This window comes from Zootoca vivipara, chromosome 6 (genome assembly GCF_965207765.1).
Source record: "Zootoca vivipara chromosome 6, rZooViv2.hap1.1, whole genome shotgun sequence".
Lineage (NCBI taxonomy): Eukaryota > Metazoa > Chordata > Lepidosauria > Squamata > Lacertidae > Zootoca > Zootoca vivipara.
The window spans coordinates 40,014,868-40,034,737 of NC_142589.1; the positions used below are offsets into that span (position 1 = coordinate 40,014,868).

Sequence of the window (19,870 nt, forward strand, 5' to 3'; positions counted from 1 at the left end):
ACAGCTACTTCAGCACCCAGGCTCTTCCCCGTGCCCTGCAGGACAGGTGGCCTGCTCTTCTGAAGCTGCCACTGCTGCCACCACCCACAATGTCTTTGTGGGAAGCATGTCTAAAGGGAGCCTCATAAATTTGCCTGTGGGAGGTGGTTGTGGGCTGCACTGCAGATCCTCAGGTGTGCGATCCAAACTGACAGGATTTGTTCTGGAATGTAACTGCGAAGCCAAAGTAAAGGCCAACACATTTGCATGCTCCTTTTAGCCAATATTTCCCCTTCCCTCAATAAATAGTACTCCTTGTTTGACTTGAAGTGTGACTGTCAGTCTGAAGGAACAGCCATTCTCTCCATGATAAGAACTGGTGGCAGCTGCCCCTCCATGTTGTAAACATACCATGTCTCCTTTGCTTCCCCTCCACCACTGCCAGAAGCCAGGAAATATTCTGTTTCACTTGAGACAGACCCAGTCGAGGCTATTCTTCAACTTTATTTAGAATTAATAGAGAAGATACAAACCAATCAAATTGTCCCAGAAAAGCCACATGAAAGAGTTACATACGGAGTGTTACATGGGAGAGCTGAGGTTGGCTGCTGGCACTGCAGCTGGTCTGTAAGAGCAGCAGAAGTTGCTGGATGTGTTGCTGCTGCTGTCACCACCACCACCCATGGCTTTGCCCTATAGGCAAGGGAAGAGGCTAGAGAACCAGGAGTGATGGCACACGTCAAGCAATGGCCCTGAACCCAGCCTGATGCAGAGCCACGTTAAGGCAGAACTGGGCTCACTCAAAGCTAGGAAAATGTGCCTGCTGCTCTGCAAGCCAGAGGCAGGAGGACCACTGAGCCACGAGGAGTGTAGACTGATCAACTCCTGTGCCCCACAGCATCCCTCCCCAAAGGAAAGTCCTAATGGCCCCGGAGGGCTCCCTGAGAACGCGGCAGGCAAAACAAAGCTATCAGGGGCCCAGAGCAGCTCCCCTTCCACAGCACATGCCTGGAGGGGGGCACGCGCGTTGCCCAGAATCTTCAGGTTGGTGTCCCTATGCCACTGTGTGTCCAAATGAGAGGCCACCTACATCACTCCCTTTCCCCTCTAATGCCCGGCTGCAGACTGCAGAGCAATGCATTCGGAGGGATTGTTCCTGCTCCCATCTCAAAGAGGCTGTGCAGTCCCCCACTCCTGGAGCAGAATGTCAGAAAAGCAGTGGCATTTGGTGTAAGTACAGAAGGAAGAAAGGCCAAGCGGAGGAAGAGGAACGAGCACTTGACCGTGCTAAGAGGGGAGGAGGAGGCAGCAATCAGGCCCATCGGCCCCCTGTTCAGGGGCTCTTTTTAAGTTTTCTTCTTCAGTTCCTCAAACCTTCGAGAGAGGTCATCAAAGTCAATGTCTTCTGAGGCAGAAGTGTTGGCACCAGCAGAAGCGGCAGGCAGCGTGTCTGGCACAGATGGCAACTCTGGCAGCACAAAATTATCGCCCGAACTAGGAACTGCAGCTGGTGGCCTCCCCCTCGGCTGTGGTTTTGGGGCTGGTCCTGCAGCAGACAAGAGTGACTGGTTACAACCAGTGGGCAGGCTCAAGGCAGCAAAAACAGTAGTCTACCTAACAGTAGTAGGGGCATGGGTAGGACCATTCTTCTTTTTGCTGTACTACAGTTAGTATATGTGCTGCTGAAGCGAGCACTTGCTGCACTTCAGTTGAGCCTTGCAGCTCCTACCAGTTGCTACAGGGGCCCAAGCTCTCTGCCCCAACACACACACACACACACACACACACACGGGCACATGCTTACCTCAGCAACTTGAGCAAACACAAGAGTGAAGAGGACCAACAATAAACACAAGCACCAGCTTTCCCCTGACATCACCACCTCCCTCCCTCCTCACTGCCTTGCCAGCTCCACAGCCACCCCCTCCGGCCTGGCCCTGCACTCACCGGTCACCTGTGGGGATGGCAATTCCTTGTCAGCACCCATGTCATCAATCTGAAACAGAAAAAAGCTGGCTTTGGATGGAGCGCCCCACACAGAACCACCACCTGACAACTCCCTAGAGGCCTACATGCACAGCAGAAGCACCGTATCTGGAGTTCCCATCTTCTTCACGCAGCCTTGCCAGACAGCAGAAGGAAGGATGAAATGAGGGATCTGGAGGAGGAGGAAGCAGTGGTGGTGAGCCTGGCCTGGTGGTGAGGGGGAGCCGCTCAGCATGGCTGACTACCTGATCAGCAAGCGGCCCTGGCTATGTCCCCCAAGGATGGCCTGACGATGCAGTAGCTCTTCACCATCGCTGGCAGCCTCACCTTCAACCTGACATGAACCACCACCACCAGCAACCAGAGAAGTCTGGAGAGCAGCAGCTGAACAAGCACAAGGGCATGAAGGTGGATGCATCTCCATTTCCACACTCTCTAGCTGCTCAGCCCCCCCCCCCATCTCATCCTCCATCGCTGCCGGCCAACATCCTCCACTCATGCCTTCCATGGGCAGCCGCCTGGACTCTGAGACCAAGGTGATACGTCTGCAAGCTCATCCAGGCTGCTGAGATCATGTTGAGGCTCCCTCGGCATCTTTATCACAGCCCCTCCCTTCTGCCTGGTAGACTCAAGTAGCTGCCCTGCTCACTTCCCTCAGTGGCCGTCTCCTCTACCACCACAATGTCAACCAAGGTGTGGCTGAAGAAGCTGGATCAGCTTCTGATGGACAGGCTGCAGGGCCACTCCTGGACCTCCTGGTCGGCCTGTATACCAAGTGCAGTTGCCACTCGCTGCTCCAGAGGGACAGGCTTGTCTTGGACTTCCTCAAGTGGGAATGGGACTCCTGATTATTGATAGTGATGTAGGCAAGTTTCTCCTCAACAATGCCTAGGCAGTCAACATCCACCTTACCAATGGCGGTAGGCCTGACAGCCCCATCATCTCCACCATGGCCCTCTACTCGAGGACTCCAGCCAGTGCAACATCTGGCATTATGTACATTTATGTGTATTTTAATGAACTGAACAGAGTGAAAGATTATGAGACATGGGGGTGGAGAGACTGTGTGAATGAACTTAGTGCTTAGCTTATATTTTTAGTTGCTATTTTGTTAATGATTTTAATATTGTTTTATAGATTCGAAATGCCACATTTTTTGTTAATCACATGACTTGCTGTAATTGTGAGGTTTAGCTTACAGTAGTCCCTCGACTTACGAATTACTCGACATCCGTAGGTTTTGACTTACGAACGGGACAAATGGCCGCATGCTTACAAATTTTTCTACATCCGAACGGAAACCGTTGGTGGCTTTAAATGCGGTTTTTTCGACTTACGAATTTTTCCGAGTATTTTTTTTCCTATGGGAAACCGTGTTTCAACTTCCGAACTTTTCGACCTACGAATGTGCATTCGGAATGGATTAAGTTTGTAAGTCGAGGGACCACTGTATTTTTAGTTGCTGTTTTGTTAAGTTTTTTAATAGATTGCCACTGTTTTATTGATAATTTGTTAATTATTTTATATGATGTATGCTGTATTTGCGACATGCCATTATGTTTCATTATGTTATGGCTATTTATTGTTTGTAAGCTGCTTTGAGATCATTTGAATGAAAAGCAGCATAGAAATACAATAAATCAAAATCAAATCAAAGGTACATGAAGTCTGCTGCAAGCCCAAATCCAGTGGATGGCAACTCCTCAGTCAGTCCAAGTGGGAAGGCCTGCCAATACCCAGCACTAGACTAGGAACAGCAACAGTCCCAGCAGAGAGGACTTGCCCTCCCAGCAATTCAGCTTTTCTTTTTCACCAGCAATACTTACAGACTCGTATGTTGGAGGTGTTGCTGGAATCTGTGGTGGGTGAAGGCTGGTGAAAGGCTGGTAGGTGCCCACCGGTAGCCCGTTGAAGTGCTCCTAAAGGGAGAAATTGTTAAGTCAGACCAGCACCCCTTCCTAATGGCAGAATCAGATAGGCAATACCTGCCAGAACAGCTGGAAAACCCTGTTCACACAGCAGTTAGTGAGGTGTGCTCAGATGCTAACTCACCACAGTAGACTGCTATCCTTTCCTTCCCCTCCCCTCCCCAACTACCACCCCCAAGCCCAACTTTACAGACTCCCCTCCTGTTTCAAGCAAGACATAGGACTTACTGGCCCCTTCGGAGGTGGGTATGAAAAAGGGGGAGCTGGAGACGGCATGGGCATGGGCATGGGCATGGGCATTGGCACAACTCCATCAGGACCAGCCATTGGGGTCATGAAACCACCGCCACCTCCACCTCCACGGCCACCTTTCTTTGTATCATCCACAAATCCCACATCAATCAGGTCAGCTTCCACGCCTGCGGGAGCCTCAGCCTGGGAAGAGGAAGAAGCTTATGTCACATGTGGGAAAGGGAGCTGCTAATGAGGGAATTGAGAGTGGAACACCTCCCAGTCACTCACCATGACAACAGAGTCTGGCTCATAGGGCACGTTGTAGTTCTTTGCGATCTCAATCAGGTACCTCTCCACTAGGATTTTGGGAGGTGCCTCTACGCTCAACTTGTGCATCAGCTGGAAGGGAGGGAGGGAAGAGTGAGCTCTTCACTGAGTTGGGCAGGTCAAGAACACTTAGCTAAGAGATATCCAAGCCAGAAAAAAGATGTTTCTACCTCACCTGCTGTAGCACCACAGACAGGACCTCCTGCTGCAAACAACCCATATTTATGAAGCACTGATATCATTCCCTCCCATAAGGGCAGCCTGCTGGGTCAGGCCATCAGCCTGTCTAGCTCAGCATCCTGTCCTCACAGTGGCCAAACAAATGCCCCAACAAGAATCCCCTGAGTGGATCAGCAGCAGTGCTCTTCTTCACCTGCAATTCCCAGCAACTGACTTCAGGAGCGGACCTAACCTCTGACAGCAGAGGAAGTCATAGCCATTGTGGTTAGTAGCTCCTGAGAGCCTTACTGCCATCTCACCCCCATGATGCCCTTCCCATTCCACTCACCCTGTCATTGACGGTCCCAATCTGGTTGCTCCGGCACAGCTTGCCATACTCTTTGCTGTACTTGGCACACAGCTGGTCAGCAACCTAGTATGGAAATGGCACACTCAAAATAGAGTCCAGGCACCACTGGCTCCCTTCTATTTAAGACAGGGTACAGCAACTATGGCAACAGCCCTGGACAAAAGGTTCAGGGGTTTGGAGACTGGAGCCAACCTAAACTCCCAGCTCAACCAAGAAAGTCACCAAGTTCTCTGAGCATCCTGTGAGGATAGATCAAAGTGTTTTCCTAACTGCTGCCCCCTGATGTCCAGGAAGGCTGAGCAGCAAACGCAGTGTCCTTTGCTGCTCTGCCAAGACACAACTGGCACTACTCACCATTTTCAGCTCAGCCACCTCCGCTTGCAGTCGGGGGGCTGCCCAGATGAGGGTGGAGACAGCTTCTGCCAGGCCAGAGTCCAGCTCCCTGAAGGGACACAAAGCAAGGCAAGGGTGAGCAAGTAGTTGCAAGAGACAAGGAGGACAAAGAGGTCCTAGACCTAGCAGACCGAGGGGAGGGGACACATGGCAGGCACCCAGCACCCTCTTCCCCATAGGCCAAGAACTTACTTCATAGATTGTATGAGGCCAAAGCGTGCTAGAAGCAAGTCACAGTAGAGCTCCAGGATCTCCATGGCCTCCACCAAGTAGTCCTCCCGGATGATGTGCTCCACACGGATGCGAGCCCGCTCATCTTTGCCAGCAGACAGGTAGTCAGCAATTTCCTTCCGTGCCTTCTGGGCTAACTCAGCTGCAAGAAAAGGGTTTATCATGGGGCAGCAGGGGAGGCCCACAAGCCTGCCCTGGCCCTGCCTGGGGTGTTTGTGTATGCAAAGAGCGGGGCTCCACCAGGAAGGACTGTGGGTTGTCTCCAACTAAGTTATACTCCGAGTAGACCTATTGAAATTTAGTAACCATGTCCATTCAATGAGTATAGTGGGGCTAGCACTGGATACAAGTCCACAAACCTGAGAACTCTTCAGAGAATCCCCACCCCCATCCCAATGACCACAATTCTCAGCATCTTTGAAGTACAGTACATACACAAGCAATTCCACATTTACACTCTGACATGTCAAAATAAATTAAAACAAATCTTTTAAAAGATACTTAAAAAGACTCTTCTTAAAAACCTAAAAACTCCCTTAAAAGAATCAAGTCTTCAAAACAGTTATATGATCTAAGAAAATCTTTAGAAGAATCCTTCCAAAACAACTTAAAAAATTATGTGGCATCTTAGAGACCAGCTGAGTGGTATAAGCTTTCGGTTGCATGCACTCTTCTTCAGATACACTGAAACAACATGTGCAGGCTATAAATTAAGCATCTTTTAATTTATAGCCTGCACATGATGTTGTGGGACACCACAACTACCAGAAACCTCCTGAATCACTACTCTGGTGATGAGGTCAAGGAATTAGGTAGAAAAGTCCACTCACTTTTCTTTTTCTCCAACAGTTTGAGGCGATTGATGACGAGACGTAGGTTGACTCGCAAGCGCTCAGCCTTGAACCCAGAGCCCAACATGGTGTGGAATTCCTGCCAGGAACACAGGAGAGAAAAAGCCTACTGTCATGTGTGTTTAAGGCAGGCAGCTAGCAGTTTCCTGTGTAGATATATTCTACTCGTAATATTTATATATTGCTTTGCACATTCAGAGACATTCCAGAGTTATTTAGAATAAAATACAAAATACATTTAAAATTCAATTAAGTGATACAAATATAAAACACCAAGAGTGGTCAAAAATTAATCTAAACACAATATTCCCTGCTCTACACAAGCGGGGCACCAGTATTCAAAAAAATCTCAATCATCAGTGCTGTCCAAATGCTGATAATAACTTTTTTGCATGGTTCTAGATTCAGGTAGGTAGCCGTGTTGGTCTTACGCAGTTGAAATAAATTAAAAAATTGTCCAGTAGCACCTTAGAGACCAACTAAGTTTGTTCTGGGTATAAGCTTTCATAGGTATCTGAAGAAGTGTGCATGCACATGAAAGCTTATACCCAGAACAAACTTGGGTGGTCTCTACGGTGCTACTGGACAATTTTTTAATTAATTAGGTTTTTTTGCATGGTGCTGGAACATTTCACAACTGGAGCCGGGGGGGGGGGAACCGTTATCTTGTTGCTGCTTGTCGAACATCTTTTGGAGGGGCAGACAGTGAATGGTCTCAGGTGCTGATCTCAGGATCTGGATTGCTTTGAATGTGGAAAGGTTGTGAGCTGTAATGTTTTATCTCTGCTGCAAACACTTATATAATAAAGCAAACAAGCAAATATAAGTAATTTTAATGTGAATTTTAGTTTACAGCAAGAATTAATGTTTGAATAGACTATGAATGCCAGCCATTTTTAAACAGAGTCCATACAGACTCAAGTGTGTGTAACACTGTATACAGTATGCCAAAACCTCTTTATCCACAGGCAGCTCCCCGATCCGGGTTCAGAGACCCCAAAGAAGAAACACCAGCGCCGCCCGACCCGTGGCTCGGACAGCCAGTTTTGATGTGCTACAGGCCCCAAGGAGGAGCCATTCCCGGCCAGCGGCAGGAGCAAGAGCCAGAAGGGAAGGCGAGCGGCCAGGCTGGGCAGAGGCCAAGCCCGTCAGCCGCGGACCAGGAAGCGCCGCTTCTTCGCCCGCGCCTCCCGCCACCGGCTGGCTGAAGGCCGCGTCAGGCGGCGGCCCCTCTGGGCCTCTCAGACCTCTCGCTTTTCCCGGGGCCCTTCCCTGCCTCGGCCCGTTCCTCGGGCGAAAGGCGACCTGGAAGGCGGGGGAGGCTTGTGAGGGCGGCGGGAACCAAGACCTCGAGTCGTCCAAGGAGGGCAACGGCCCCGCTCCCCGAAAAACGCAGAGCCGAGCGAGGGCGGTCAGCCGGGGCGGCCTTACCCGGGGGCGGGGGGGGGGGTCTTTTTGTCTCCGTCTGTCCCGGCAGGCAGCGAAGGTGGCGTCGGCGGCGTCACGGCTCCAGCCTCAGCTGGGCAGGCGGAGGGATACGTCTCTCCTCTCTGCTTTGCAGGAGGAGAAGGAGGTGGAGGAAGTGCGGGATAGCGACAGTAGCAGAAGCAATAGCCGTAGTTCTTAGCAGCGTCCGGCCCTCTGTCTGCGACGCGGCTTCTCCAGTATACAGTGCAGCGACGCACGGGGCGCTTTGTGTTTGTCCGGAACTACTTTACGGGCGGAGGGATCTCTCACTGGAGCAGGAGGGACCTCAATAAAAGTCGTACTTCTTAAAGCGAGCGTTACCTTCATTAAGGTCCCTCCATAGCCCTCAACCGCGGCTGGAGAGTTCCGGCCTCGTCGGGTACGACGTCGGAGAAGGGGGAGAAAGAGGCGGCGGCTCCGCCCACTGCCTCCCTCCTTCCGAGCTGCTTCCCTTCCCCGGGGGCGTCGCGCGGCGGACTGGAGCCCTCCCGCTGTAGGGGCGCTCGCGTGAATGGCCGGGCGCCTTGCAGGGCATGGCGGGGGCGTCAATCGGGCCCCCCTGCTCGTGGCTTGAAAAGAGGCGGGGACGGCGGCAGCCCCACCACTAGCACCGCGGTGGCCCCGCTCCGAAAAGAGGAGAAGCGGCCCCGTGGAAGGAGGCAACTCGGGGCAAGGGAGGCGGGTTGCAGCAGCTGTAGCAGCTGCTCCTGCTCCTCCTCCTCTGTAGCCGGGCCCGTGGAGAGCGCCGAAGGAAGCAGCTCTGGCCCCGCTGGCTGGTCTTAGTGCTTGAAGCCCCCGGAGGCGTCGGCCTGATGGCTGCGGGACCCCCTCCCGGCTGAGCGCCTGCGACGGCCTCGGGATCGGCGCCCCTGCTGCTAGGCAGGAGGCGCGCTCCGCTCGGAGGGGAGGGAAGGGCTCCAGCGCAGCGCGCCCCCGTCCGCCTGTCTGTCCGTCGGTCCCGTCGTGCACGAGCCGGGCGCTCCCGCCGTGCCGCCATCTTCCTCTGTCTGTCTGTCTGCCAGCCCGGGCGGCCCTTTGTCCTCCTGCAGCGCTGCTGGGCGAGCCCAGGCCGGGCGACGGTTTCAGGTAAGGGCCGAGGCGGCGGCAGCCTCCTTTCGAGCGCGGGGTGGGGGCTTATCTCTAAACGCCCCCCGCTCGCCTACCCTGGTCATCCCCCGCATGGTGACAGGGCTCTTCTCTCCGCAGGTGCGCCCCCCCTGGGGGGGGGGAACCATGTCCCGTCGGAAACAGACCACCCCCAATAAAGTCCACTGTGAGTAATAAGGGGAGGGGGGCTGTTGTCACTTCCACCTTCACCCCCTTTCCCCGCCCAAGCGAGGCATCCTCACCCGCAAAATGATGGGGGGCAGCCCCCCCTCCCGCTATTTGCTGCATTCTTCTCCCATAGCCCTGGTGAGGACTCCCTGCCCAGCATCGAGGATTTGTTAGCTGAGCTGAGACATGTCCATGTACCTCTTGGAGCATAAGGGCTCCTTGGGCACTATGGGGGCTCAGAACCCCTCTCCGCCATTCTAGTGGCATTCTGTCTCTCATTGGGCCACCTTACCCACTGATGTTTCTTCTGCAAAAAACAGCTTCTCGGTACTAGTTGGGAATGGCTGGCTAGTCTCCCTTGCACAAGGAGGAACAGGGGACTTCCAGGCACCATGATAGCTTTAGGATCAGAATTGAAATAGCAAAGGCCCAGGAAAGAGTCTGGCAATTTCAGGCAAGCACTGCCCACTTTGCACAACTTAAGAGAAAATGTATCAAGGAGGAACTAAAGCAGATAACTAAACCTGGACCACAACATCCACAGAATAAGTCTCCCACCTCAAATTTGCCTAGCAAAAGTAGATAAGTGGGTTTGCTATCGCCTACACTAAAATCTTTTACACACATGTAACAGTTTTACCCCTGAAGGAGGAGAACCTGTATGGCAGGACAAGCTCTTCCAAAATCTGGGCCCCGGGGGTGGGGGAGCACATGCAAATGCTAGGGCAGAGCCAGGGTAGGCAAGAGCCCTCCCTGTGTGCTTAATGCTGCTGAAGACATTTGTATTTCCAGGTCATGTTGGAAAGGATGCGAAGGGACGGATTGGTCAGGCCACAGTTGCTTTGCAGGAAGGGTTTGGGGAAAGCTGTTTTGGGGAATGGAGCCCAGGCATTAGTCCCATTCTGGGCCATCTTCAGGTAGGGGAGACCATCACTGGGCATCTGAGGTGGGGGCAAGGAATGATTGGGCTTGGGAAGGGCAATGGGCTAATGCGGCTTCTTCCTCCCCCATTGTACTTCCAGGGGAGCAAGTCTTTGCTGGGTTAGAAGAGCACACACGTCAGGCCATGATGAGAAGAGACTTCCCTGGGCTGCTTGGAGCCCAGTCACCACTCATGCAGCAGCTGGCACCCCCGCCACAAGAAAAGGACTCCAGCAGCAGCAGTAGCAGCAGCAGCAACAGTGAGTTTCCCTATTTGGTACAGGAGGGCAGCTCTGGGACACCTGGCAGAGACCAAACACCTGTATGCTGCTTTGTAATCCTGTCAGCTGGTCTGTGGCAGAGGCCTAAAGCTGTTCTGTATTCCAGGTGATAGCGAGGGGGATGAGACAACACAAGATGAGGTCTCCTCCCATGCTTCTGAGGAGGATGGAGCATCAGCGACAGTGAAAAAGGAACTGGAACTTACTGAGCAGCTGGGCTGCAGCAAGCAGGTTGCTCGAGGCCATGAGGCAAGTGCATCACATTGGCCGTGGTCAACACATACTAAAGCAAAAGTGCAACGCTGCTGTGGTTACTTGGTGGAAGGGAGAATAGCAATATCAGACTCTTGGATGGCCCTAGCATGGAGAAAGGGGACTGTATAGCCCACCCTGGGATTCTTGGGCCTGGTCCATTGATGTGTCCAAGTGATAACTACAGCAGGCTCAAGTGATTAGGTCTGGGCTTTTTGGCACTGGAGTTCCCTAATTGTAATGGGGGCAAGGGGAGTGATAGAGCTGTTGTCATCTCATTCTGGGCTTCCCAGAAGAGGCATTTGGTTGGCCGCTGTGTGTTAGAAAGACAATGCACAACTAGGTAGACCCTCAATTTGATTGCGCAGGGCTAATCTTACATTACAGATAATCCCTCAACATGATCTTAAAGGGTCTGGTGCAGCATCAATTGGGGGGGGGGGTATGTGTATGCGTGTGGCAGAATACCAGGCATGGGTCTTGTCCTCTGCTCTTTCCTTAGCCTGCCTTTCCTTGCTTGCAGATGGGTTTAAATGCCAGCCCAGATACCCTGATGGGACTCTCCCGTTGTCCCCTCTGCCAACTAGAGTGTGGAAGCAGGGAGCAGCTTGTCACTCACGTCTATCAGGTACTTAGAGGGGGCTTTGATGAGACCATCACGCAAGGCTAAACCATCCCTGCCCTGGCTCCCCCTTTCCCTCCAGGCTGAAATTAGTAATCCTGGACTGGACTGGGAAAGGGGGGAAGGGGGCAGGGGCTATTGGCATTGGATGCAATTTGAATCATCCCCCCTGGTGGGTTTGCACCACATCCCAGGGAAGGCCTTGCGGGTCTCTCTCCTTCTTTCCCTAACAGAAGAGGGAGCTCTTCCGTGGCATGGCCTTGGCTGCCAGCCCTCATAGGGACAGCTGAGAGGGGGACAGGGCGGCGGAGCCCTTGCCTCACAGCCCGGCCTCGTTTGCAGCACACGGCAGCTGTGGTCAGTGCCAAGAGCTACCTGTGTCCCGTCTGTGGCCGAGCACTCAGCTCCCCGGGCTCCTTGGGCAGGCACCTCCTCATCCACTCCGAGGACCAGCTGTCCAACTGTGCGGTGTGTGGGGCTCGCTTCACCAGCCATGCTACTTTCAACAGGTGAGAAGTGGGCATCTCTGACTCGGTGGGACTGGGACAACTTGGCCCAGGCTGCATTTTGGAAGTCCTAGAGGGGCCCTATTTAGAGGTTCAATGGAAGCAATAGAGGTTATACCTGGCAATTTCTGGAGGCAGCTGGAATAGGTGACCCCAGCTAGAAGCATTCTCCAGGCCAGCATTCATGTGGGTGGGGTGGCTTGTAAGCATGGCCAAAGGGAGGGGGAGGGTTACAGCTAAGGCAGTAGCTTGCAAGCCTACACAATGGCTTCTTAAGATCTGTGCCGACCACCCGTCATTTCTACTCTTTGATGTTCACAGTGAGAAGGTGTCAGAGGTGCTGTGTGGAGATGCCCTGCCCATTCCCCTCCCTGAGGCTTCTTCTGGTGCCGAGGAAAAGGCAGGTGGTGGTGGTGGTGGTGCTGCTGCTGCTGCTACTGTCAGCCCCACAGTGTATCCTGCTGGCATCCTCCTGGTGTGCAACAGCTGTGTGGCCTACCGCAAGCTTCTGGAAGCTCAAGCTCCAGGGGTTCGCAAATGGGCCTTGCGAAGGCAGAACGAGCCCTTGGAGGTGCGGCTGCAGCGCCTGGAGCGAGAGCGCACAGCTAAGAAGAGCCGTCGAGACAACGAGACACCGGAGGAGCGTGAGGTGAGGCGCATGAGGGATCGAGAGGCCAAGCGGATGCAGCGGATGCAGGAGACAGACGAGCAGCGTGCGCGCCGCCTGCAGAGGGACCGTGAAGCGATGCGCCTCAAGCGGGCCAACGAGACCCCTGAGAAGCGGCAGGCTCGGCTCATTCGGGAGCGCGAAGCCAAGAGGCTAAAGCGGCGGCTGGAGAAAATGGACATGATGCTGCGGGCTCAGTTTGGCCAGGACCCCTCGGCCATGGCTGCACTGGCAGCCGAGATGAACTTCTTCCCACTGCCAGTGGGTGGGCTAGAGCTTGAGGGGCAGCTGCTTGGTAAAATGGCCTTTGAGGAGCCAAGTCCCAGTGCGCTGCACTGAGGAGGGTAAAAAGGAGAACCTGCTCTTGTCTGCTGAGGCCCCACTTGCTCCACCAGTGAAGCATGGAACTGGAGTGTGACAACGGTCTGGGGGGGGGGGCAAGGAGGGAGAAAGGGGTGGGCGCACTGGCTGTGATCAGAAATAAATTAATTGTACATGTCCCCAGTCTGTGCCTCGTGGGCTTGGCCGATTCACTGCAGCAGCTTGAGAGGCAGCTTCTGCTTCTGCCTTGCCTAGCTTGCTTCCTTGTTGGGCAAGATCCAGCTGGAACTTTGCAGTGCTGTAGCCTGCCCCTTACTACATCACGCTGGAGCTCTTAAGTGGGGACTAGCAAAGAAGGTGGAGTCCTGAAGAGGGAGGTATATAATACGGCTTGGAGCCTCACAAGTTACGCACAGGGGTGTATTAGGCCTAATCATAGTGGCTGCTAGACTTAGGTACAGCGGCATCAAATGGGAGGTTTGTGGAAGAATTTGACATTTTGGGGGGATACAGGTTGGGGGAGTGCTGCTGCTCTTCTTGCCTTTGTGCTTAGAGAGATGATGGTGGAAGGAGGCAGTTTCTTCCAGGGAGCACCAGTGAATGGCAGACTTATAAACAAAGGCTAGAGCAGGCACCCCCAAACTTTGGCCCTCCAGATGTTTTGGACTACAATTCCCATCATCCCTGACCACTGGTCCTGTTAGCTAGGGATCATGGGAATTGTAGGCCAAAACATCTGGAGGGCCGCAGTTTGGGGGTGCCCGGGCTAGAGGAAGACCCTACTGAGGGGTATATTTCTTTTCTTGGTCAGCAGCCTGTGTCGTCTCTTGCCCAACTTGCAAACTAGGTGAAAGGGAGAGACTTGGCTACACAAGCGAGGAGAAATTATCTCTGTCTTGTTAGCCAAGTCTGTTCTGTCCCATTAATCTTAAATAATAAAACCTATGTGCAGCCTGTTAAATTTTTTACACAACAGAACAGAGCTAATTGTGCCAGTGTGAAGATTGCTAATTGGGGCTTTAGTGACCATTGTATGAATTTAAGGAAGTTTCCTTTATGAGCTTTGGTGTTTCTGCCAAAGTTTTCTCCAGGAGACAAGTAAGACACAGACACATCAAAGGAAAAGCTATTGGCTTATAATTATATAGATATAGATATATAGATATAGATATATGTATATATACTGTTTACATAAGTCAACAAGTTAAATGCAGTATTCATAAGAGCATTAACAATAAAAATACAATCTGTGTGTACAGAGACTTTAAATGGTAAAACAGGAAAAAGGATCTCACCCAAAATACAAATATACAGTACAAATTGATTTATTTAAAACAGGTACAAAAAAAGCACAACAAAATAGATTATCCTCCTTATACTGGTAATGCTTCATTAAAGATCAGGTAGGAGAAAAGGGGCTGGGCACTCAGCTAGTCCTAAGGCTTTAGAGATACGATGCAGTGGGTTTCGGAGTGAAGATGGCTGGTGTTAGTAGTAGGGCTGCTACACACTCGCCCCTTACCAGCTGCATGCAAGGTGACCCACCCCAACTAAGGTGCTATGCAAGGGATTGAAGGGTAGCAGGCTGACTCCGTTTGCTTTCCTCGGTACATCTTGAGATATAGCAGAGGAACTTTCTCTGCAACAAGCCACTGGGTCAGGCCATCGCTCAGTGTTTCTGGGCAGAGGTGGGACTTAACATAAGCGCATGTTCACTCTTGCAGCAAGGGCTACAGAAACAGCTGGCAAGAAGGGACAGGAAACCTTTTAGCTGGAAAGGATATCTGGTTGGTGCCCTGCTGAAAAGCAGGACCCCAGTTCATCACCCCCTAGTTTGGCACCCTACACTGAAATGTGTCTCTTTTAGCAGCCCCCATCCTACCCCATGGAATGGCCAAATGGACACAGCTGTGCAGCTGCCAGTCCCACAGTATTGCATATTAGGGAGCCCTTCCCAAATATTTACTAGGGCTTGGAAAGGGGTCGTGCTGTAGTGTCTCAAGAGGGAAATAGCTTATTGCTCTAGGAAGCTGGTTCTCCCAACTCTCCAGCGGCCCCAGATGGAGTAGTGCCCAAAGACACTTCCATATTTTGCAGCTCTATTCCTAACTCGGTCCTGGGCCCTAAGGACTGTGCAGCAAGCTATCCAGAAACAGCAGTGGCCCAGGGTGGCAGCGGTGGCAGTAGTGTTGGGTGGTCCAGATGAACTGAGGGGAACTGATCCTCAACAGCCACGGAGGGCCAGAGTTGGTGCCAATGAAAGAGGTGGCCAATCAGGCTCTTCTGCTGTGATGCTGTGCAAGTGATCCAGCTCCCATGAAGCCCTGGGAGTAGAAGGGCACTCTGCCCTGATTGCATGAAGCAGACATCTCATCCCTGGTGGCAGGGGAGCTGAAGGACAAAGGAGAAACCTAGGCCAGCATTTACATGGAAATGAGCACTGGTCTAGTAAGCACACAATCCAGGGGAGCCCAAGAGCAAGTAAGGAAGGCAGAGGGTGGTTTGCGGGGAAAGCTGGCTCGGAATAGTGCAAAGTGCTGGACCTTCCAGAAGAGAACAGCAAAGTCTTCCACCTTTCATATAGAGAGGGCTTGGAGTGGATGAGGCGGCTGGTCAGACAGGAAAGCAGTTACGATTGTGAGCCAGGAATGCCTGTAGGCAATGGCCTAAAAGCAACAACTGTAGACAAAACATCCAAGGGAAACAAGCCAAGACTGCCTATTTGGAGCGGTGGGAGGAGCTTCCTGGCTGCTATTCTGGAGTGGGACTTGGATGGCACTGATGCAGAGTTACAGCTATGATTGAGAGCCCTAGAGCTCACCTCTGCCGAGTTGAGGGTACCAGTGCAGGAGAGGGTAGAAGAGGCCAGCGTCTTGAACCCAAGCAGTTCTACAGCTTTCTCGGCTCAAAAACTGTTAACCACTTGCACATTTTATCATCTTTCATTCTGTTTTGAGTCACCAGTGCACACAGAAGAGCAATTTTCATCTTTATCAGAAGAACCTGAATACATTTTTCTAATATCCAAAGAAATCTTACACATGTAGTGGGGGCCATTCAAGCTGGTTACAGTGGCCAGAATGTCCCCTCCCCAAACTCTCAATAGGAAATGCTTTAATCACCCCAAGGAAAAGCAGGAGTGTCAGTATGTGCACTAGCATGCTCTTATATACAAACTGCCTTGCACTTTTCAAGGGAGCTGGCTGTAACGAGGCACCCACAACTGTGACAAGCCTTAGTCAGCCCAGGCCATTCAGACCTGGCTTAGCTGTGAACATCAGAGGCATCTGCAACAGAAGTGGATGCAGTCTTTCTAGAAGGAGGAGGTGGGGACTTAAGAGCAGGATGGAGATAGCTGAAGAAGCCAGAGCTAGAACATCCTCACACACGTACACCTGCACCATTCCCACCTATGGGATTCAAGTTCTACCTGGCTGCAGATCTGTGAGGCAACACATTGGCAGGTTTGCAATTTAACAGACTATTAACCATTTCCTTTCAATCTAACACATGTGAGGAAATTGCATACAAATACTACCTCCCTGAGGAGAAGTCCAGGCTCCCTTGACTCAATGCCTGGAGAGGGGCTGCTGGGAGGCCCAGACAAAAATTATTGGGACCCGAGCAGAGGAAACCTGGGAAACTCCCTCACTGCTCCCTTGCCCTGGTAAAAGCACCCTCCTGCTATGTGTGAGCAAGTGTCCAATAAAGTGCTTGAGTGAGGTGGTGGGGGATGTTGAGCCCTTGCTCCTCTCCTCACAGAAGCAGCGCAGTCACTGCTTCCTTCAGAGTCTCCCCTTGGCTGACCCCAATCTACCCTACCCAGGGCTCAGACCTCCCCTACAGGGGGTGGAGAGAAGGAGCCTCTGTCAGTGGAATGATTCTAGGCACACAACTGGGGGAAGGGCCGAGCATCTGAGCAGTGGCCAAACTGGAAGGAACCCAGTTAAGCGTGGCACACAAGTTCGCCCACCACTGGGGCTTCACTTCCCTGCATTTGAACGGCCCTCGATGGACAACTTGACCTCCTGGGGAATGAATGAAGGGCGGAGGAGTGGTGGCCGGGGCTCCTCCCCAGACCTTTGGAAGCTGGGGCCTGCCCAACCATGCAGAGAAACAGGATCATGGTGGGTGGATTCCTGGGGGGAGCCCACTGCCACTCCATCCTTCTCCAATGGGTTTTTCTGCAGCTCCTGGAGACTCTCCCCACCCCGCCCAGGTCTCTCTCGGGTAGCACTCTGGGGGCTTGCCTGGGGCACAAGCCTCCCATTCAGACTCTGTAAACTGATGGAGATGCAAACATCTCCCACCTGCAGCCTGTGGCAGGAGAGCGAGAAGAGCCGATTCGTCCTCTCTGGACTGCACGAGGACCAGCCCTGTCCATACACAAAGAAAGGGTGTTCAGGGGGCACATCAATGCTCACTTTGCTCTGCTGCTCCCCCACCACGAAATGCAGCGTCACGAAACCCTGCCAGGGACTCTCTTGGATGTCCACCACAGTGCTGGAGTCAATCTTGAGGCCACCACTCACCTCTGCACTGCGCACAAAGTCCTGGGTCTGCAGGTCCTCCACCCTCTTTAGCTCTCCTGTGGCCAGCTGGATGATGGCTCCTTTCATGAAGTGGGAGGGTAAGTGGCTCTGGGAATGGGCACATTCCGTGTCAGGTAGTCCCTCATGGGCTGTTCCCTCAGGACTTGCACCTCCCAGGCCATCCTGAGCCCCAGGATGGAGGGACCCTGAGACTGGCCGACCATTGGCCATTGTAATGCCTTTCAGTATTTGCCGATGGCGGAGCTGCTCCTCAGGGGACTTTGCCGACAGTCTCCGAAAGTGGCTTTTCTCAGCAGTAGCAGCCACCACAAGTTCCACTGGGTTCCTCGTTGACTCTGCCTTCTGCTCAGGGGGATTACGATGGGAAAGGTTTAGAGGGCTCAAGCCATCCGTCTGCTGAGCAGAACAAACAGGGTAGTCCTGGGAAGCAAGCACTCCAACTACCCTCTGCACTTCCAGGTCTGTATCTGGGGTGCTCCGCTGAGATGGCACAGAGATCTCTGTTCTCAAAATCTGACTGCTTGTCAAGAAGGTACCTTCAGTGCTGCACTCTACCGTTGTGCTTGGCCACTGCCCTTCAGCCTCACTTTCCTTCGCCCCCACGGCAGACCTTTGCACCCCATTTGCTGTGACTTTAGGATCTAGCTGACTCTCCTGCAGAGGCTGCTCAGTGTTTGGGCCAGCAACAGAAGCTTCAAATGATGAATAGCTTGCTGGCAGACGGGACATCTGATAATAGACTGGAATTCGGCCCTGTGTAACATCCAGTGGCTGACCTCCAACATGGGGTTGCAGAGGGCCCGAAGGCAAAACTGAGGCACTGGTCTTGCCAAAGCTGTGGGCTGCCTGTGGAGGAGCAGAGTCTTCAGCCAGGAGAGGTGCATAGGGCACAAAGTGTGGGATATGAGAGGCAGCAAGGCTGGCTGAAGAGGACAGAAGGTGGCTGGGCAGGAAGCCAGGAGGCACAGCGGCAGCATAGGGTACAGAGTAGTGTGATCCCACAAACTGCAAGGGAGCAGGAGGAAGTTGAGTGTAATGGATAGGCGAGTAGGGGATACCAGGGTGCGGGATCAGCTGTGAGGTCATACTGAAGGCCGGAGACAGCGGGCTGACATTCACCACGGGTGAGAAGGTGGCCGGGGGCATCGCCACTTTGTACAATAAGCCGTACTGGTCCACGGTAAGACTGGTCACTGTGTCGGAGCTGCCACCAGCCTCCGTGTAACGTGAAGGTGCCTGGCTCTGCCTGCTTGTTGCCGAGCCCCGGGACCATTCCACAGAGCTCTCGCCGCCGCCACACCCCACCAGACCCGACTCAGCCGCCCGCCCCGGCTCTTCGTTGCTGGCAGCCACCGGCAGATCGCGCTTCTTGGGGGGGAGGAATTCCTGGCCCCGCTCCTGGGCCGCTCTCATGGCGCTCGCTTCGGGAAGCTGCAAGGTGGGCTGCTGCTGTCGCCTCCTCCTTCTCCTCCTCAAGGGGGTCTCCGGGCGAGATCACCTGCAAAGACATAGAGAAGAGCACAGGGGTCAGCGGGGGGGGCATGCGGGCGGCTTCCCCCCGGCGGCGGGAAGAGAGCCCCGAACACTCCTGTCGCTCACCCGCCGCCACCGCCGCCGCCTCCACGGCTGAGTGCCATCCCTCTGCCCGCCGACTCCGCAGCCGCCCCGGGCCTGACCCCGCCCTCTTTCTTCTCCGCCGCCGCTGCCGCCGCCTTGCACGGCGCGCCGGAACTGCCGAGACTCATGACGTTAGGACGGCGCGCGCACAGCGCACAGCGATGACGTGACGCCGCCTGCGGTTGCCATAACGACAGTCGAGGAAGCGGCGGCGGCATCGCTATAGCGACAAACGCACCTGCCCTTCCCCTCTGCACGTGACGTCGCGCCCCGGCATCCCCCCCGAGCTCTACTCCGTGGCCTACCTGTAGGGTTGTTGTAAGGACTGCTGAGGTCTGGCTTGAGAAATAATAAGCCATGCTTGTGCACTTGAAGCGGTCTCTCCACTGTGTGGTGTGCCTCTTTATTAAGATGATGAAGCCGCCAGCCTCGTGCCTTTGCGGCAGGAAAAACGAAGCGCCCCCACGGGGCCTTGCTGAAAGGAGCGAATAAGCTGGCGCTGCTTCTCGGCTGGCTATTCCTGGCCTTAAACCGAGAAGATGCGTAAATTATGGCCACAGTGAAATTCACGCTAAGCAAATCAAGGAAGGGAAATCAGAGAGCGAGACCTTTAATAGGAGCCTCACGCTATCCTGGCAAGGAACCGGTCTCTGTGTGGGTAGGCAGCCAGTGTGTCCAAACCCGCAAAGAGCCAGGCCGCTTCAGTCACAGACTCTGCACGGCACGGGTTCCTTTTACAAGGGCAACAATTCTCGAAGCACTTTCCAACCTTCAAGCATAAAAGTGGCTTGGCCTTATACTGGCCAGGACAGGAATAGCTTGCTGGTGCTATGTAGATGGGATAGAGCTGTCACTCGATGTTGAGTTGATTAATTATTTCTCCTTTGTTTGTGTGAGAAAGAGAAGAATGCTCTCCGTGGGGCTCCTGTC

General features: G+C 53.3%; 3 protein-coding genes across 6 annotated transcripts; 1 reads left to right on the forward strand and 2 right to left on the reverse strand.

Moving 5' to 3' along the window:
* Positions 1-463: 463 nt before the first annotated feature.
* On the reverse strand, positions 464-7,979 carry IST1 (IST1 factor associated with ESCRT-III). 2 transcript variants are annotated; one of them, XM_035117114.3, is made up of 10 exons: positions 7,890-7,979; positions 6,438-6,537; positions 5,569-5,749; positions 5,338-5,425; positions 4,963-5,046; positions 4,416-4,526; positions 4,122-4,328; positions 3,792-3,884; positions 1,927-1,975; positions 464-1,525 (listed from the first exon to the last, which is right to left on the reverse strand). In XM_035117114.3, the coding sequence occupies exons 2-10, from the start codon at positions 6,523-6,525 to the stop codon at positions 1,326-1,328; spliced, it is 1,101 nt and encodes a 366-aa protein (XP_034973005.3). In that variant the 5' UTR covers positions 6,526-6,537; positions 7,890-7,979; the 3' UTR covers positions 464-1,325. The 2 variants fall into 2 exon arrangements, with proteins under 2 accessions (XP_034973005.3, XP_088527126.1); XM_088671000.1 differs by having other exon boundaries at positions 7,764-7,979.
* Positions 7,980-8,378: 399 nt separating this feature from the next.
* On the forward strand, positions 8,379-12,948 carry ZNF821 (zinc finger protein 821). Of its 3 annotated transcripts, XM_035117107.3 has the most exons (8): positions 8,379-9,011; positions 9,132-9,198; positions 9,993-10,117; positions 10,223-10,381; positions 10,509-10,651; positions 11,178-11,282; positions 11,619-11,785; positions 12,104-12,948. In XM_035117107.3, exons 4-8 carry the CDS (start codon positions 10,267-10,269, stop codon positions 12,786-12,788), a joined length of 1,215 nt encoding a protein of 404 aa, XP_034972998.1. In that variant the 5' UTR covers positions 8,379-9,011; positions 9,132-9,198; positions 9,993-10,117; positions 10,223-10,266; the 3' UTR covers positions 12,789-12,948. The 3 variants fall into 3 exon arrangements, with proteins under 3 accessions (XP_034972998.1, XP_034972997.1, XP_034973003.1); XM_035117106.3 differs by lacking the exon at positions 9,993-10,117; XM_035117112.3 differs by lacking the exons at positions 9,132-9,198; positions 9,993-10,117.
* Positions 12,949-13,884: 936 nt separating this feature from the next.
* Positions 13,885-19,077, reverse strand: ATXN1L (ataxin 1 like). Its single transcript, XM_035117105.3, has 2 exons — positions 18,923-19,077; positions 13,885-18,821 (listed from the first exon to the last, which is right to left on the reverse strand). The coding sequence occupies exon 2, from the start codon at positions 18,734-18,736 to the stop codon at positions 16,754-16,756; it is 1,983 nt and encodes a 660-aa protein (XP_034972996.1). The 5' UTR covers positions 18,737-18,821; positions 18,923-19,077; the 3' UTR covers positions 13,885-16,753.
* Between the last annotated feature and the right edge of the window lie 793 nt (positions 19,078-19,870).

What these genes read in the sequence shown, in the direction of transcription:
- ZNF821 (XM_035117106.3), top strand. Translation starts at nt 9,159, where the DNA reads ATGTCCCGTCGGAAACAGACCACCCCCAATAAAGTCCACT. An exon ending in CACCCCCAATAAAGTCCACT is followed by an intron (nt 9,199 to 10,222) that starts GTGAGTAATAAG and finishes TTGTACTTCCAG; the next exon opens with GGGAGCAAGTCTTTGCTGGG. An exon ending in AGCCATGCTACTTTCAACAG is followed by an intron (nt 11,786 to 12,103) that starts GTGAGAAGTGGG and finishes TGATGTTCACAG; the next exon opens with TGAGAAGGTGTCAGAGGTGC.
- ATXN1L (XM_035117105.3), bottom strand. Translation starts at nt 18,736, where the DNA reads ATGAGAGCGGCCCAGGAGCGGGGCCAGGAATTCCTCCCCCCCAAGAAG.
- IST1 (XM_035117114.3), bottom strand. Translation starts at nt 6,525, where the DNA reads ATGTTGGGCTCTGGGTTCAAGGCTGAGCGCTTGCGAGTCAACCTACGT. An exon ending in ACTGTTGGAGAAAAAGAAAA is followed by an intron (nt 5,750 to 6,437) that starts GTGAGTGGACTT and finishes CTTTTCTTGCAG; the next exon opens with CTGAGTTAGCCCAGAAGGCA. An exon ending in AGGTGGCTGAGCTGAAAATG is followed by an intron (nt 5,047 to 5,337) that starts GTGAGTAGTGCC and finishes TTTCCATACTAG; the next exon opens with GTTGCTGACCAGCTGTGTGC.